The sequence below is a fragment of the Hippocampus comes genome, unplaced genomic scaffold (genome assembly GCF_001891065.2).
Source record: "Hippocampus comes isolate QL1 unplaced genomic scaffold, H_comes_QL1_v1.1 scaffold18, whole genome shotgun sequence".
NCBI lineage: Eukaryota > Metazoa > Chordata > Actinopteri > Syngnathiformes > Syngnathidae > Hippocampus > Hippocampus comes.
In genome coordinates this window covers 49,696-66,140 of record NW_017805014.1, presented here as the reverse complement: position 1 = coordinate 66,140, position 16,445 = coordinate 49,696, and the positions used below count along the sequence as shown (strand labels likewise).

The 16,445-nt window shown below is 48.3% G+C and overlaps 4 protein-coding genes across 8 annotated transcripts in view; 2 read left to right on the top strand and 2 right to left on the bottom strand.

Moving 5' to 3' along the window:
- Window positions 1-6,688, bottom strand: part of LOC109511891 (RAS guanyl-releasing protein 2) — a 14,432-nt gene extending 7,744 nt beyond the window's left edge. For all 3 annotated transcript variants that reach the window (XM_019863246.1, XM_019863245.1, XM_019863247.1), the window contains exons 1-6: window positions 6,552-6,688; window positions 6,322-6,407; window positions 579-699; window positions 386-488; window positions 229-285; window positions 6-137 (exon numbers count right to left, since the gene is read on the bottom strand). In XM_019863246.1, the coding sequence (XP_019718805.1) occupies window positions 6-137; window positions 229-285; window positions 386-488; window positions 579-699; window positions 6,322-6,407; window positions 6,552-6,579 (527 nt within the window). In that variant the 5' untranslated portion in view covers window positions 6,580-6,688. The remainder of the gene's footprint in view (window positions 1-5; window positions 138-228; window positions 286-385; window positions 489-578; window positions 700-6,321; window positions 6,408-6,551) is intronic.
- A 205-nt stretch (window positions 6,689-6,893) lies between these two features.
- On the top strand, window positions 6,894-11,390 carry alpk1 (alpha-kinase 1). The gene is made up of 14 exons (XM_019863244.1): window positions 6,894-6,951; window positions 7,033-7,147; window positions 7,215-7,369; window positions 7,818-8,016; window positions 8,088-8,147; window positions 8,232-8,318; window positions 8,391-8,467; window positions 8,541-8,636; window positions 8,722-8,826; window positions 8,890-10,336; window positions 10,415-10,562; window positions 10,628-10,790; window positions 10,862-11,048; window positions 11,119-11,390. Exons 2-14 carry the CDS (start codon window positions 7,036-7,038, stop codon window positions 11,310-11,312), a joined length of 3,030 nt encoding a protein of 1,009 aa, XP_019718803.1. The 5' UTR covers window positions 6,894-6,951; window positions 7,033-7,035; the 3' UTR covers window positions 11,313-11,390.
- Window positions 11,391-13,080: 1,690 nt separating this feature from the next.
- LOC109511896 (ependymin-like) lies at window positions 13,081-14,413 on the top strand. The gene is made up of 6 exons (XM_019863253.1): window positions 13,081-13,214; window positions 13,301-13,335; window positions 13,414-13,548; window positions 13,635-13,818; window positions 13,903-13,990; window positions 14,092-14,413. The coding sequence occupies exons 1-6, from the start codon at window positions 13,148-13,150 to the stop codon at window positions 14,207-14,209; spliced, it is 627 nt and encodes a 208-aa protein (XP_019718812.1). The 5' UTR covers window positions 13,081-13,147; the 3' UTR covers window positions 14,210-14,413.
- The window catches only part of LOC109511894 (methyltransferase-like protein 12, mitochondrial), a 3,653-nt gene continuing 1,544 nt past the window's right edge, over window positions 14,337-16,445 (bottom strand). For 2 of the 3 annotated variants that reach the window (XM_019863252.1, XM_019863251.1), the window contains exon 3: window positions 14,337-15,109. In XM_019863252.1, the coding sequence (XP_019718811.1) occupies window positions 14,521-15,109 (589 nt within the window). In that variant the 3' untranslated portion in view covers window positions 14,337-14,520. Of the gene's footprint in view, window positions 15,198-16,084; window positions 16,231-16,445 lie in introns of those variants that run through there. The other variant, XM_019863250.1, reaches the window with a different exon arrangement.

Sequence of the window (16,445 nt, the reverse complement as noted above, 5' to 3'; positions counted from 1 at the left end):
CTTACACGCTCTCGATGTCAATGAGCTGGCTCTGGCGCTCGTTGCCCTCCGTGCTAAGGAGGTCCTTAAAGCCCTTCATCTGCTCGGCCAGCTCCGGGTTCAGGTTGAACTCGGCAGGAAACTCTGAGATCCAATACCTGTCGAGCGTAAAACGCCGTGTGACTCTTTTGCAAAAGACCGCCAGTCATGTGAATGAAAGACTTTTTTTTTTTTTTTTTTTTTTTTTACTGGACAAGGTGGCATATTCTGCTCCGACGCTCCGCCGTGCAGCCCTCCTCTTGACATCTGGCAAAAGAGTCAAGGGGAAACCGTCTACCATGAAAGCTTTTGAGCTTTCTCCATTTTTTTTTTTTTTGATACCCACTTCAATCAAAATGGAGGATACTTGTGCACCAACTTGGCAGCCATGTCAGTCGACGGGATGTACCAAGGGTGCATCATAAGGAACATGCGCACCAGGGAAGGGTCCACCAACGCCCCCTTCTCATCTTAAAAAAAAAAAAAAAAAAGACCCCAAAAGAATATTTTGCATGTTGACACCAAAGATTGTCAATAAAGAAATGGCGACAACGACAAACCAAAGGCTTGGATGCACGCCTCCACCAAGTCGTCCACTGTGGTGGACTGCTCACACGTGGCGGGCTCCATAACTGTCCTCTGTCTCGGTTCCTTCCCAGATAGCTCACGTGCCGTCTCACGCTGTACACAAAAAGAGTTTCAATAACTTTGGCGGTGTGCAGGGTTAGAATCGTTTGGGACTTTTCATGATTTTTTTTTTTTTCCCGTTGGCTTTGATTAGTTTTCAGAGCAGTTGAGTTTTTTTGTTTTTTAAAAGCCCTTTGCTTTAGTTTTAGTATTAGTTTTAGTTTTTTTTTTCTTAAACATATGGAGTATTTGTAGAGTGTGAGATAAAAAAGGTCACATATTATTGTGTAGATAAAGTCAACTAAAGTTCTCAAGATGCTTCTTTTGTACGGACGTAGAGCAAAATGCAATGTGTGTCGAAGGAGATGTTCGTTTTTTTTTTGTTTGTTTTAAAAACACAAGTTTGAGTTGGTTTTTTTTTTTTTTTTTTTTTTTAGCCTTTTTGTTTTTATTGTATTTTATTTATTTTAATTTTCGCTAATTATAATGAACCTTGGTCTTGCGGCCACTTTCGCAACGTGAACCCCACTGTGGCTCGTCGGTCAAAAGTGATAGCCACCAGAGCCAATGACGGGAAACCACAGTGGATTATCTTGTTGCTCCAACGCAGCTGCGGTATGCAACACAAGTCATCATACGTCATATTAGCAAACGTGCACAATACGATTCTGCAACATGTACGGGTATCTTCAAGAGGAGGGAACCTTGGCAACCACAGTGTCAATCCTGAATATACATTCTTTGACTTTGTGAGTTGCGGATGCAACGACACCCCCCCCCCACCGGCCTCTACACGTGGGTGCGCGCGTGGAGCGATGAAAGAGTCCGCTGTGCCGTCTCTGCTGCAAAGCAGTGGGCGGACACACTCAATTACAGGCTTCACTGGCTCCCGGCCTCGCCTCTGCGGGCAAATCATTGTAAGGAAGAGCCTTTTGTCCTATAAGAGCCAATAAACTCATATACGCCATGGAACCATTTAATGGACCCCGACGTAGCTGATTATATCTTTTCAAAGTCACTTACGTATGCAGTGGTACCTCTACTTCCGAACGTCTCCTCATAAGAAATTTTCAAGTTACGAAACGCCTCAACAGGAAAATATTGCCCCTTGTTACGAAAGAAATTTCAAGATACGAAAGGTAAAAATACCGTATGGCCGTTACTCGCAGCTCCGAATTTTCCTGAACGCAACATACTTATAGCTGCTCTGCCATTGGCTATTCCCGAGGATCTTCCTGGCATCCCATTGGCTAAGAGGGACCTCTACTTTACGTGTCTATGTGTGTAGATAGATAGATAGATAGATATGTGTTTTGGCAGCGTCCTCATCATTCGCCGCTTCAGCCATGAGGCGTTACGATAGTTTTACGTAAATGTGAATCACCCAGGAAAAAAAAAGTGTTCACCAGTCGGGCGATCGCTCACTACGCTGATGTTTGCCTTGGATATTTTCAAAGGATTGTTCCAAGCCGACAAAAGCAAACGTCCTTGGATCAGTTCTCGACAAAACGTCAGGCAAAAACCACTTCTGAGAGGGAACATGAACTAAAGAGGGCAATCGTCTAATTGTAACAAGTATTTGTTTTATATCTTGGTGCATTTTTATACTTTAGGAAACATTTACGTCTGAATTTTAGGGGGGCTTGGAACGGATTAGGGCATTTACATGGAAAACGTGTCTTACTACTGACAAAATTTTCCAGTTAAGAAATTTCTTCCAGAACCAATTAATTTCGTAAGTAGAGGTACCACTGTACTGACTTTGCAGGTCAGAAAAACCAATCATTCACATTACAATGGAAAACATGAAGTGTCCCGATATATATTGGTGGTGTTGTCAAAAACGCAAGGCGGCAGAGTGTCAGCGTCTCAGGTCAGGTCATTGCTGCAACAGTGGATGGGAGCTGAAAATTGACGTCATTTCCACAGAACAAACTGTCCTAAAAAATGAGCGCACTCCACAATCTCCTTTTGCTCTTTGTCTCCACGCGGCGTTTCGTGTATTTCCCCTCAGTCGCTGCCCCTCGGTTTTGCCAGGTTGCGCACACCGGGGGAGCTTTTTTGTGTCATGCGTGGTTGCCTGGCGATGGCAAGTCAAGCCCTTCGATCCGCTAGCTTATAGAGAGCGGCGGCATGGGGAGTAAGGGCAGCTTGACGGGCCCGTTCTGGCTGTGCGCCATCTGCGACGTGGCTGCAAAATGTCACATCACCCCTTGGTTTGCTGGCTTTCCTCCCCCCCACCCTCCCAAAATACTTTTTCACCAGTTTGTATTCTCTTTTCTAAAGAGACCAACAAATGACTTCCTAGCTCCACGAGACAGATCGAAACTCGCATTGATTGATGACCCATAATGGGCTCATTTCCTCGAGATTATGCTCATGTGTGCAGCTATTGATTTGCCTCAACCCCCTCTGGCCCGCCCCCTCAATTTCAGATGTTGATCTGGTCGCCGGTGTTGGATGACGAAGACATTTGGGATGGCGTTAAAAGGCAGGCCTGGCCTGTTGAGTGACACGGAAGTCATCAAGGGCTGGCTATTTACGGGCGTTAGCTTTCGCCGCTGTGCGTGCATAGCGACTGCGTCAGTTGAGGCCGTAAACGGGTCAGCAAGACGATGCATGCGCTTACTGTCATTTTTATGGCGGTCTACAATTCATTCTAACTCGCGGTGGCGGGCTATATTCAATGAGCATCTGATGTTTACTTGACCGGAGACTTTAGCTCAACTCAGCCGAACTGTATTTATGGAGCACTTTCAAACAACCGCCGCTGTTTACAAAAATGAGTTTTAAGACGAGCTTTAAAGATTGGCAGGGAGGGGGCTTGCCGAACGTTCAGCGGGAGGTCATCCAGCAACGGAAAAGGCTTGATCCCCTCTGAGCCTCCGCTTAGTTCTTGGTACTTCGAACAACGTCTGGTCCGCAGACCCGAGGCGCCGGGCAGGGGCGGAGGAGCTCAGAGAGGTAAGGTGGAGCGAGGCCACCTCAAGATTTCAAAACAAATAACAGGATCTTCAAAAGAACTCTAAAATGTGCTCCCTCTTACGAGTACCAGTCAAGGGGCGAGCGGCAGCAGCATTCAGGACCAACTGGAGATGCTGAATGGAGGATTGGCTGACTCCAAAGTGAAGTGCATGACAGTCATCCAGCCAAGATGTGACGAAGGCATGAATGACAGTTTCAAAGTGCTCTTGAGAAAGGAGAGGCTTTCCTTCGAGCGGACAACGCAAAATATAGCGTGCGCCTCCAAATCCAAAGTGCGAAAGCCTGCGACAATGCGCCGCTAACAATGGGTCACTGTGTCAGGCTCTGCGACGCTTTTGTTTTCCGCTTCCTGCTCAAACGTCTGTCGTTTGGCCAGATGTGACCGCTTGCTCCACAACAAACACAGGAAAGGTGCGTCCGTGTGTGTGTGTGTGTGTGTGTGTGTGTTGACACACTTAGAATGGATGCAATTTAAAGACTTGCGTTCTCACTTCCTCTTTCTGATCACACAACTTCCTTTGTGAAACCCTGACTGCACTGGGAGTACAAGAACAAAGATGAAATATGCAATTGCAACTAAGTTGTTGGTTTTCTTGATTTATTTATTTATTTTTTTGACTCTGTTGAAGATTTCACTCATCTTCTGCTTGCTTGGCAATGCTGAATCCATCAAAGTCACTTCCTGTTTCTGCTGGCATCCACAAATTCCACAGACAGATATTCGTCGTTGCCTTTTTTTTTTTTTTTTTTTGGGACAGCCATTAAGAATTATGGATCCCAAGTGAATTGCAAAGCGGGCCGGTGGCGGCTTTGCTTATCTTAGTTCCTCTGTTTCCTTGCCATTTTTTTTTTTTTTTGCTTGGATAAGCTCTTCACGCAGAGAGATAAATCTCTGAATAAACCGTTAAGTGTTATTTTCAATGCGGCTTGCGCATCTACTGCTCCAGTTTTACGTTTATCTGCATGTAACAGGCGAAGACACTGTTGAGCCGCACTTCATTTCCTCCTCGCGGCGAAAAACAAAACTTGCATTTTGCATTTTTGGGGTGCAGGCTCAAGCAGTCATCTATGTTGGAACAACTTTGAAATGTAACATATGAACATTTATGGCAACAATGGCCTAGCGTAGCACGGGAAAGCCAAAACTTGAAATATTTGCTTGAATGTTATTGACGTTTGTTGCCTCGAGTCCACCCACGTTTTTTTTTTTTTCTTTTTTACAGTGCTGCAGTTGGGTGGGGTTTGAATTCTGAGTTTCACTTCACCCGACCCACCTGCATACCGCCTGAAAATTCATTTCAGCTCCGCCTAAGTTCCTGTTTATGTTCTCGAACCTTATTAACTGAGCCGACCACAAACCTCAGAACTGCCAGCCATTGTACTTTCGCATCAGTCGCACTTTTCTGACTTCACTGAACTCGGGCTGCGTGATTCTACCCGTCCAGCAATTAGGCACATCCTTTTTAACCACGGCTTGATTTTATGGCTCCCCGAGTTCCACCTCACCCGCTTTCCTTGTTTCCCTTCGTCTTGTTAACGGTGAGGAGGCAAAGTGCCTTGATAAAGCGATTCCAAAGCCTGTTGACGAAAGGCGGACTGAAAGGAAAAGATCCCATCAGGTCAAGGAATGAGCTGATTGTGTCTTATGTCTGCCTTCCATCCTTTCTTCTTCCTTCTCTAATATTTTCTGGCATCAGGCATCCGCGCTTCAACAATGGAGCCAATTAGGGGCCCGAGCGCCTGATATATAAGTGCAACGTGGACGCAGGTGGAGGCGGAGGAGGTGAGCCGCAAGACGATGTTCATGTCAAGGGTGGCCTGAAGTAGCTGCACTGCAGCACTTGACGGGAGGAAGATGAAAAGAAGATTGGAGACGCCGCCGCTTCAGCTATATTGTGATCTCGTAGATGGAAATGCTTCATGAAATCAATTTAGGATTGATTCATTCATCTTTGTCAGTACACAAACGGTATGATGGTATCCGTCCTCATGAACCATCGTCCAAAATAAGAGCATCTGGTTTACAAAATGCCAGAAAAGGGTCTTTTTTTTTTCCTCTCTGTAGTCATGCCTCCTGACATCTGCTAAGACTTTAAGGCTGCAGATTAGTGCCTAAATCCGTCTGCTCTGACTCCAAAAAAACAAACACGCATACATTTGTGAGCAAAGACGTTGCAACTGAAGTCATCATCAGGCCTGGCACCCAAATTTGTTTTCAGATCCCCACTGGGCCAAGACACCTGCAGCCTGCTTCACGGAGCCGTCATGAGGGTGCAGGCAAGTGGTGGCGAAGAAGTTACAAGGGAGTTCCCTAACACGTCCAAATCACATTTACAAACTACGTCTATTTTCGGCGCAGGCATTCCTCCATCCTCTCGTGTATGCATGGAATGTCAGTGTTTTTTTTTTGTTTTTGTTTTTTTATCACCAGCTGTGCTTGTGCAAAGCAGTGGCAACCAACACACCAATCGGCTGTTGGGTTCAAAGTAGCAAGACTGGTTGCTGAATTAACCGCTCGGCTTCTTCATTAGGCACCATATCAGGTGCCGATTGATAAACCCCCAATTTCTTCCCACTCTAACTGACGCGGCAGCTTCAGTTGGGTAAATCGCCGTACAAACGCGTCACGTCGCGGTTACAGCCAAAAAGTGCTATCGAGGAATAAGAAAAGCGACTGTGCACATTTCTTACCTTTACAGGAGAACGGTTCCCATGCCCTTCCCATGCAACTGGAACACTGCTGCCCACTGTGAAGTGAGGAGGGACATTAGCTCCCCCTATCAAAACAAACCAAAAAAAAACGGCGCTCGAAATGAGAACTTATCAGAAGTCCCAGCAACGTGTGTTTTGCAATTGCCAAAGCGGATACGTTTCCATTTGACTGCCTCTTATCCCTTGGTGCTAAAGCAGCGACTTCTCACGAGGATGCGTGTCGGTCGTTGCAGTCATCTGGTCAGCATGCCAGGTGCTCCCTTCCAGCTGTGTGAGACTCGCACTGCAGCTCCGCGGTCCCGCCTCTTGGTGGCGTCACGGAGACACCCCGCGTTGAGCGGCCGCTGCGTGCTCGCGCGTCACGCGCCGCTGTCAAGCTCATCAACTGATAATACATGAATCCAACACCAAATGGACGTTTATATCCCCACGATGAAGCAGACTGAATCGAAATGCAGGCTGAGATGTTTTCCAAACGCTCCTTTTGTAGAGTAGTAATCTTTCCGATTTCCTTGAACGTATCATGCCAGAGTACGCCCTGAACTAGAAAGTTGACACCTACTGCGACTACCTCCCTTCGTTAGTAGGTAGTCGCTAACTTATTGGACTTAGGTAACGCGACCCGAAATGACTTTGAATATGTGAGCTGTAAAACAACAATATAATGGCTCTGTGTTGATCGATTTTTCCAGAATGGCCAACCGGGAAGCGGGAAGTTTGCTGGAGAAATGCCTCAGGGCGGCAGAGGCAAAAGCCTCCACTCAACTCACTGAGGCCGTGAGGCACAACTACTGCAGTGTCAGAGGTCTGACACAAGAGGGCGCTGTTCCATCACAGCCGCGACTGATGACGTGCTTGTGTTCGTGTTGCAGATTCCCTGTGTGTGGAGCTGACTTTGCTTTTGCGGGAGGCCCTGGAAATGAGGTGGCCCTTTGTGCCTGAGAAGTGGCAGTACAAGCAGGCCATCAGCTCCGATGACAAGAGCAACTCGAGCGAGCTCGTCGGACAGCATCTACCTCAGCTCCTGGTGATGGGCGCACGTTGTGACTCTGTCTCTCACTGCAATTGCAGCGAACGATCTGATCGGTCGCGGTGACTCAGGAGACTCAAAATGTTGCATGCTTTCTATTGTGACATCTCAGGAAACTAATTTGAACCCGAGTGAAGGTGTCATAATTATCGGTCACGCGGTCTCGCGGGTCATGTGTTGTCGTGTAGATGTTGCTGTGAAGTCATGGAGCGATTTGGTCTCCAGTAGGTCTCGGAGATGTCGCAGAGATCTCGCTGAGTCCTCTCCCCCATGTTACAAACAGAATTAGTCCCCGTGACACTTACCGCGACTTCCTACCTACGCGGCTAATCTCAAAAAGAATAGCACGGAGACGTCCCCGCGACCAGTCGTTCTCAGATCGCCAACACTTCTCCGCGCCAGTGAGACAGGCCCTTGACTTTGCCCACATTTGCTATGTCACCAGAATGTCCTGGAGGCCGCGATCATGGCCCAGGAAGCGCAGGCGGCTCTCGCGGTGATCTTTTTGGTGGACCGCTTTCTCTACTGGACAGACGAGTCAGGGCAGTTGTTGAAGATCTGCAAGCTGCTTCATAAACGCTACCCAGACGCCCCGGTGGCCCCTCAGCTGATCATACGACAGGCCCGGGTGTACTTCAATTTTGGTGAATGGGACTTGGCTGTACTCAAGCAGTTGAAAAATGCTGAATAACTGAAATCATCGTCTCTCCTTTAGGCAAACTGCAGAAGGCCGAGCACATATTGAGCCATCTTATCATCAACAGCGGGACCACGGGTGAACGCGCATTTAATGTCTGATAACGCAGCCCCCGTATAAACTGAATCAATGTTTTGTTTTTTTTCCTCCATCTTTTGGCAGGATGTTGGGTGTACCATTCGGAAAGTGACCGTGCTCTTGTGCAGGCCGTCAGCCTGCAAGTGCGCGGAATGGTTTTGCAAAAACTAGGTCGGATTCTTTTCTCCCGCTGTGTGTCAGTCGCCTCATTTTGACACCTCTGCCATGTAAATGTGCTCGCAGGCCTGTGGCTGGAGGCCGCGCAGCTCATCTGGGCTTCTCTGGTTGGGTACTACACGCTGCCTCAGCCAGATAAAAAGGTGACCCTGGTGGCCCTTTTAGAATTCGCTTTGCGCGCCATAATTGACCCCTGTACTTGCGTTGACCTCACAGGGTATCGGCACCTCTCTTGGCATCCTCGCGAACATCCTGCTGTCCATGAATGATGAGGACTTCCATGCTTTTAAGACCACCCAAGACATTGATTTAGTGAGTATAACTCCTGACTGATTTTTTTTTTTTTTTTTAAAGGAATTGGACCAGTTTTACTGTGAGCATTTCTCCATGTACGCAGACTTTGCTCGGCGACGCAACCCATCGCCTTTTGTTGGCAGCTAAGGCGGCCAAAATGGCGGTGGTATACAGCCAATACACGTCGCTCTATGTGCTGACCAATGTGGTAGGTTTTATTGACAAGATGGTGCTTAAGACCCGGTGAGGCTTATCCCTCCTCCCGTTGTAGACCGCCCTTGGGACCTGCTTGTTGTCGTACAGTTTCTCCGTGGCGTGCCCCCCAGCAAAGAGGGCGTTCTACCTCCAACAGGCCAAGGAGGCCTTTGAAGTGGGCCTCCTCAGCAAAACCGAGGGCGACGATGTCACCAGCAAGCAGGAGCTGCACACCTTCATCAAGGCGGCTTATTCGCTCGTCGTCACTCACAAATGGCTCGCCGCAGCCTCCGAGGACGTGACGGGGGCGACGCGGGCTTGCCAAGAAGCTTTGGCTCGTTTTTACGATTACTCCCACGCGGACACCCAGGACAGGGGCGGCTTTTGTGCCGAAATCATGCGACTGATGACCCGAGTCAAGCTGGAGTTGCGCGTGGAGCCGTTCGTCAATTCCGACAGTCGCTCTTTTATCCCCGATAGCTTCAGAGACGTGAATGACACCATGGTCGGCTTAACTTTGGACGGCTTCTCCAGAGTGCTGCAGAGATTTCAGAAGTATCACGTGTCACTGTGTAAGACCACGGACGCTAAGTGTAAGGCTGGGAAGGAGGAGGTAGATGGAGCAGGGATTTGCATCACAGCATTCGGGACCACCGTGGATGTTCTCGACACTGAGTGCATCGCAGAGGCTTGTAATTCTTCAAGAGAGGTGTCCGCCGATGTTTCTCGACCGCCTGATCTCCGCTGGAGTGTCGCAAGTGCAAACAGCCTCGGCTCTTCCTGGAAGAAGCTCTCCTCCACAAGTTGCGGGTCAGGGAGATGGGCTGTTGGCAGCCCTGCGATCCTCACGCCGCAAAGACCCGCCACCCGCTTTTCCTCCAGTTCCAATCACAGCTCTGACAGGTTTGAAATACTCGAAGCAGATATACCAACGGCGGACTCCGACGCCCCCGATGATGACCCCGGGCCGACGGGCCCATCAGCGGACGGACTACCGCGGTCCTTATCCCAGCTGATACTCAGCTCAAGCTCTCTCAGCAACAGTTTTGGCTCCAAGTCGTCATGGGAAAACATTTCAGCGGGCCTGAGATCATCCCGGTTCGCCGGAAGCCGCCAGAGCAGCAAATCATCCGAGTCGAGCGGGAGCTTCTTTCTCATGAGAACGCAAGATTGCGAAGTTAGCGATTCAGAATATGACCCCGCTTCCGGATGGGAATTCCTAGGCCTGCCCAAACCTCTCGAGACCCCTAAAGTCGATGCCGGCAGTTGCAACACCACAGAACCCTCTACAGAAGATTCTCATGGGACACCGGAGGAATCGATCCTTGATCCTCAAACCTTGAACCCCCGGTGCAACGGCTGTCTCAAGAGAAACACCCTGGCTCAGGTTGATCCGCTGAGGCAGTACGACTTGTCCCCGGAGGACTACCGCAGCCTCCTGGCTGGGGTTTGCCACGAATGTTTGCTGAAGAGACTGAGCAGCGACAAGAAGTTCAAACTTGAGCAGTACGGCACGGCCCACAGTAAGTTTCAAGTCCGAACGTTATACGTTGCTCTGTCCACGCCATCCCACCGATCGCAACGATTATCGCCTCTGCCAGATGCTCTACATTTAAAGTTCTCCAAAGCCTCGGGACTATGGACCGCGAGGGAGACCTGTGCCTATATTGGCGAGTCGATGGGCTTGCACGGCACCCACAGAACCGCCATCTGGGTCCAGTTCTTACACCAGGAAGAACGGCTGAGCAGGTGTGCAGAGAAAACAAAACACCGGTCGTCTCGCCAATGATATCTGACTTTGTGCCGATCCGCAGTTACGTCGGGAAGGACTACCGGAAGCCGACGCAGATCCAGTTTCACCTGAGAGACGTGGAGAGGCAAATGACGGCCCAGTATTACGTGACAGAATTCAACAAGAGCCTCTACGACAAGGAGGTCATGGCCCAGATGTTCTTCCTGCCCTCAGAGGCGCTGTTGGTAAGCCCAAACCACTCCCGGAACGCACGTCACGCAAAACAGCGCGCCTTCTCCTCTGTGCCGGCGAGCAGATTCTGGATGGAGATGTCATCGCGGGCTGCATCACCGTGGAGCCCTACATGCTAGGCCAATTTGTCAAGCTCACCAACAACATCAAAAAGAAGAACGACGCTCTCCCTGCGACGGAATACGGCCTGGCCTTCGGACATTTCACCTACCTGCACTCCAACGGCCAGGACGTCGTCGTGGACTTGCAAGGTCTGTTGGGGGGGCGCAAGCTGGACTTTTGAAGTTATAAAACGTCAAATACTTTTTGCTGTCCTCCCAGGGTGGGTGACGGCCAACGGCAAAGGGCTGACGTACCTCACCGACCCGCAGATACACTCCACCAGAACCCCCCGCGGCCCTTCCAACCTCGCCCACGGGGGCATCGCTTCCTTTCTGCGGGAGCAACACGGACCGGAGTGCAACAGCGTTTGCCGGCTCCTCAACCTGCCGCCGGTGCCCAAACAGTCACAGTGAAGCATCAGAAATTCAAGCCTTCCTTGATGTTGTTTCTAACACTGACGCTCGAATCAATAAAAATGGTGATGAAAGATTGCTCACATGTGAGGTTCCATCCATCCGTCCATTTTCTGATCCGCTTATCATCACAAGGGTCGCGGCGGGGTGCTGGAGCCGATCCCAGCTGTCTTCGGGCAGTAGGCGGGGGACACCCTGAACCGGTTGCCAGGCAATCGCGGGGCACACAGAGGCAAACAACCGTCCGCGCTCACACCCAGGGCCAATTTGGAGTGTTCAATCAGCCTGCCATGCATGTTTTTGGAATGTGGGAGGAAACCAGAGTACCCGGAGAAAAGCCACCCAGGCCCGGGGAGAACATGCAAACTCCACACAGGGATGCCGGAGCTGGAATTGAACCCGGTACTTCTGCACTGTGAGGTCGACGCATTAGCCACTGGACCACAGGGCCGCCAAAAAGTCAATAATAAAGGTATATTCAACTATTATTTTAGTTAGTGCAATGAGGGGTTTGGTAACAAGAAAATGCTGATGATATGTCTCCTATTTATTACATATGAGAATTTTAAATTTTGGTAGAGATCATGGAAGTTGACATGCTTGATTTGCTTTTGCGGGCCACATAAAATGATGTGGCGGGCCAAATCTGGCCCCCGGACCTCGAGTTTGAAACTAGTGATTGAGAGTGTTCAATCAGCCTGCCATGCATGTTTTTGGAATGTGAGAATGTATGTTTATGGGATCATCCATGTTCACTTGCTATTGGATCGTTTTTCAACATGGAGCTAGTTATCACCGCTATGCGTTAGCCTCACAAATACTTTTGAGTTGTGGTCTGACTGGTTTGAGCTCCCAGGAATCTCCCGGCCAACACAAACTCGGAGCAAAAGTCACCTGAATGTGACCTGAATACATGTTCAGTGTACTGCATAACACACCCACACCCACACCCACACACGCACGCATGCACACAATCACTAGTCGTCATGTGATTTCTTTATCAGTGATGATTGACCTTGTTGTCATTGTGTCACACTTCCTGCTCATCATGTGATTTCCAACAAATAAAATGGCGACTCTGACTGCATGCTCATCCAGAAAAAAAACATCACAGGTGGTGGTGTAAAAATAAATAATAATGATAAATCCAACCTCCCCTTAAACTTTACCCAAATGTATGCTTTGACCTCAGGTCCGTTGTGTTGAGAATAAATCAGGTGCAGGCAATCTATTTAGCACAGCGTGTCCTTCCATGAATGTAATTTGAGCGGCTCAAATGTGTCTAGGCTGCGTGTGTTGTGATATGCCGGAGCTGATACTGAACTCTGCGCGAGAAGTGTTGTGTCTTTTACTCGTAGTACGTGTGTTATCAAAGAATGGTTGGGGGGGGATGCTTCTTCGGCAACGAATGGAACAGCCACCAGACCCACGAGCTTGCAATCAACACACGGAAGCTAACAGCAAGCGTGGGATGGTATCGGTTCCGTCATAGAAAAGGAGAAGCTATTGAAATGTGATAGCTGTGATACTTCCACGAATGTAAACGGGCAGTTTTGTTCCCCGGTCGTCACCGATGTGACTCCACGTTCACACTTGAACAACATCCATGACCTTCTTGGCCTCCCATGACCTTCTTGGCCTCCCATGACCCCACTCAGCAACTCACACTCTCAATAGTTGAAATGAGTGACTCGGCGGAATCCGTTTTTACAAGGCAGGTGGCAATTAAACGGCACGAAGAGGACGAACCTTATCCCAGTTTGTGCGCGCTTATAAGGAAGTGACTCCGCCTCACTCGCTTATTGTTCCCCCGTGAGCAGCGACGGCGTGCAAACATGAAACTTTTAGTTGTGCTCGCGTGCTTTCTGGCAACATGCGTGGCCCAGAAGCCTCATCCGTGCGGTAACTATACTGAGATTTTTTTTCCCACTGCTTCCATGATATCTCTTATTGACTGTGTTCAACTTTGCTTTGCTTCTTCCCGACAGAGAGTCCTCCTCTTCTGAGCGGCCAACTCTCTTTGGTACATTTTTTTTTTTTCCATCTCATTGTGTTGTCAAGGATTTCAATGAGCTCACTGAGATCTTATCTTTTTGTGTAGGCCACGCAGAACGAACAGCTTTGGGCTTTCGCCCGCTACCTGTACGACGCACTGGGACACAGGATCAGGCTCCAGGAAATGGGATTTTACCAGAATAAGTCTTTCACCTACGACGCTCTTCTTCTCTACAGAGAGGTCAGCCATGTGATGTCACTGAACCCGAGACGGTAAAAGATTTGAAAAACGGAAAAGCACACACGGGACCGTCCTCTGTCCACCAGGCCGTCATGTACGAGATTAACCATCGAGACCACACGTGCAAGAAAAGAGCCCTGCGGGTCGACTTCCACCCGATGGCAGTCCCGAGAAACTCGACTCTTCTGGGCCAGGCCGTCGTGGGGAGCTCGTCGGGCCCGGGTCAGGGTCTGCTCGTCAACACGTGGACGGGCAAGCTTCCTAACAACGGTGAGGGAGCAACTGCGGATGACTTGGAAATCATCTTCAGCAGCCTCTCGTGTGGTCACTGTCTCTCTCATCTTTATCCTGCAGCGCCTTACTTTGTCACCGTGACTGAATTTGGATGCATTCCTGTCTCCACGTCCTACAGAACATCGGCGTTCGGATGGATGGTGACAAGGCAAGTCATTGATGAGGTTATTTGATTTGTTATGACGATAGGGTTGCTAATGTGGCTTATCTGTATTTTTTTTTTTTTTTTTTTTTTTTACCCCCCAACAGCTTCTTCAACAACGTCATTGGCATTTCCGACCCCAACCAGCTCAACCCTCCGGAATTCTGCCAAGACGCGCTGGACGAGGAGCCCGTCGACTTCTTCAGCTTGTTCCACATGAAATGAGCGCATGTGCGAGGGAATCATTCGCCTCATCTGTAATCATCCTACGTTACACCGTGATGCTAATTTAGTCGTCCTCTTGTCTTGAATACAGCGTCTTTGCAGCTTGTTGAAGTGACCCAAAGTGGTCTTTTTTTTTTAAATCAAATTTGTGTTAATTTGTCTGCTTTTGAACTGTGTTAACTCAATAAAAGAGCTTCAAAACAACGATTGCATCAATGAATTTCCATCAAGAATGTCCGGGAATGCTTTATAGCTAAACGGATATTTTTATTTATTTTTATTTTTTTTTAGCACCGCAAAACCAGGATCAGTCACATATCAGTCAGTGTTGCACAATTGTGAGAAGGGGGGGTCACTTGATAGCAGTAGTAACATACTCCCCTGCATTCCCCCACTTCCTGCACTGCGACACGTGCAGACCGCGCTTTCGTCTCCAGCCATACCAGCCTGGCATCTGGATCCTCGTCCGAAAACTGGAGCAGAGACCCCGAATGGCGCAGCACTTTCAAACATTGCTTCAGGACCAGGCCGGCGCTCCTTTTCCCTTCCTCGGACTTCAACAAGGCGTCCGTGGTGCCTTTGTCCACAATGAGATCCACACTGGTGGGACCAAAGTGTTTGTGCAGCTGCGTACAGTCCAGCTCCACAAAGTCCAGCTGGGAAGAACAGTTGCCAGGTTGGACTGCTTTAGCCCGCACGTGCTCCTGCATGAGCCGTACGGCCACGGGAGAAATGTCCCCACACGTGACCCGAACCGGCACAGGACAGCGCTGGTAAACAGATGGACCCAAAGCGGATGTGCCGCAGCCCATATCCAAGACTTGCAGCCTAGCATCGGGACTGGCCATGGTCTGTAATACAGGCATGATAAAGTTTTGCACTGTTTCAAAGCCAAAGAACCACTCAAAGTTCTTGAACGTCTTGCGGCTGTTTTCAGCGTAGAAGCGGTCCCAGGTAGCTTTTTTGTCCATGTTTTCAATCATTTCAGCTAGACGGACACACAGAAGGACAGGCAGGTTAGATGAGATTTACACCATAATAAATAGGGCCTGGCCGGCCGATTAAATCGGCCAGTTGCCGATTGTTTGTACCTTTATGTACTCTCACCATTTACAGCAGGTGTACAAAAGTAACATTGGTCGCATTAATTCTATTCTATCCTATTTCTTTGAATCCTTAAAGACACACAATGAAATGTGTTGATATGGGCATGGCTTTCAAAACAAAGTAAATCTTAATTTTTACAAGCAATGCAAGGTGTGTAAGGAATTGACTTGGAAGACATATTTTAAACACAACCTAAAGGTGGGCAATGTTTTTTAAATAAACAAAAACATAGTGCAAGATAAACCAAACAAATGGATTAAATATGACACACATTCAACTCATAGTCATCCAAAGACACATCCGCCAGTCATGAACACTTGCTGCCACTGGATATTTGTGTTTCATTGTGATTATATAGTTGCTTTTCATCTGCGCTCTATACAAAATATGTATTTTATGAACGCATGAAAACAAGGACAATAAAAATTGCCAAGAATGTCGTGCATTTTTAAAATAAAAATGCTATATTGGGATAAATACGGAACCAAAACGTTAATTTTAACAATATGATTACAGTTGACCCCGGCTATTCGCGGGGGAAAGGGACCAGGAAATACATTATTCTGGGGGTCGTTCATGTATTACATTTAATACAAATAATATGAATTACTGTTAAGCAGGTATTAAAAATGTGCTGCACTTCCGTCAACAAAGTGCTATTAGCATATGAGCTAAAATAGCATTGCACGAGGTGCCGCGAGAGCACCAAAAAGGGCAGGACGCCCCAACAAAAGAACAAAATTAATACCGTTACGTCGTGAAACGTACAGCTAAGGGAAGAGTGAAGTCGTAAACATGCTGAAAATATCCTCGGGCTTGTCAAAAATGACTTCGCCAGCGGAGTCATAGCGACTTGTCGTCCGAGCTCCAGAGATATGCTGGCAGGTGGGCTGACTCGGATCTTAAATTAAAAACATGGACTACAAAATCCTTGTTCGTTTTGGCCGATGAATAGACGATCTTCGTTGCGCGTCATGATCATGACGAAATGTTGGTTTCTTCTTTATGATGATACGGAAGCGCATTTCCCTCACTTGAAAAATATTTTTTTTTCCTGAGCAATTTTTGAGAGGGTTGTTTTCCAAGTTTATGTTCTACAAAAAAATTCAGTTGTGGGGGGGGGGGGGGG

Excerpts from the sequence above, each read along its gene's own strand:
- alpk1 (XM_019863244.1), top strand. The coding sequence starts at position 7,036 with ATGGCCAACCGGGAAGCGGGAAGTTTGCTGGAGAAATGCCTCAGGGCG. Across the intron at positions 7,370-7,817 it reads AGCATCTACCTCAGCTCCTG|AATGTCCTGGAGGCCGCGAT; the intron begins GTGATGGGCGCA and ends CTATGTCACCAG. Across the intron at positions 8,827-8,889 it reads TCTATGTGCTGACCAATGTG|ACCGCCCTTGGGACCTGCTT; the intron begins GTAGGTTTTATT and ends CTCCCGTTGTAG.
- LOC109511896 (XM_019863253.1), top strand. The coding sequence starts at position 13,148 with ATGAAACTTTTAGTTGTGCTCGCGTGCTTTCTGGCAACATGCGTGGCC. Across the intron at positions 13,215-13,300 it reads CCAGAAGCCTCATCCGTGCG|AGAGTCCTCCTCTTCTGAGC; the intron begins GTAACTATACTG and ends TCTTCCCGACAG. Across the intron at positions 13,819-13,902 it reads GGGCAAGCTTCCTAACAACG|CGCCTTACTTTGTCACCGTG; the intron begins GTGAGGGAGCAA and ends TTTATCCTGCAG.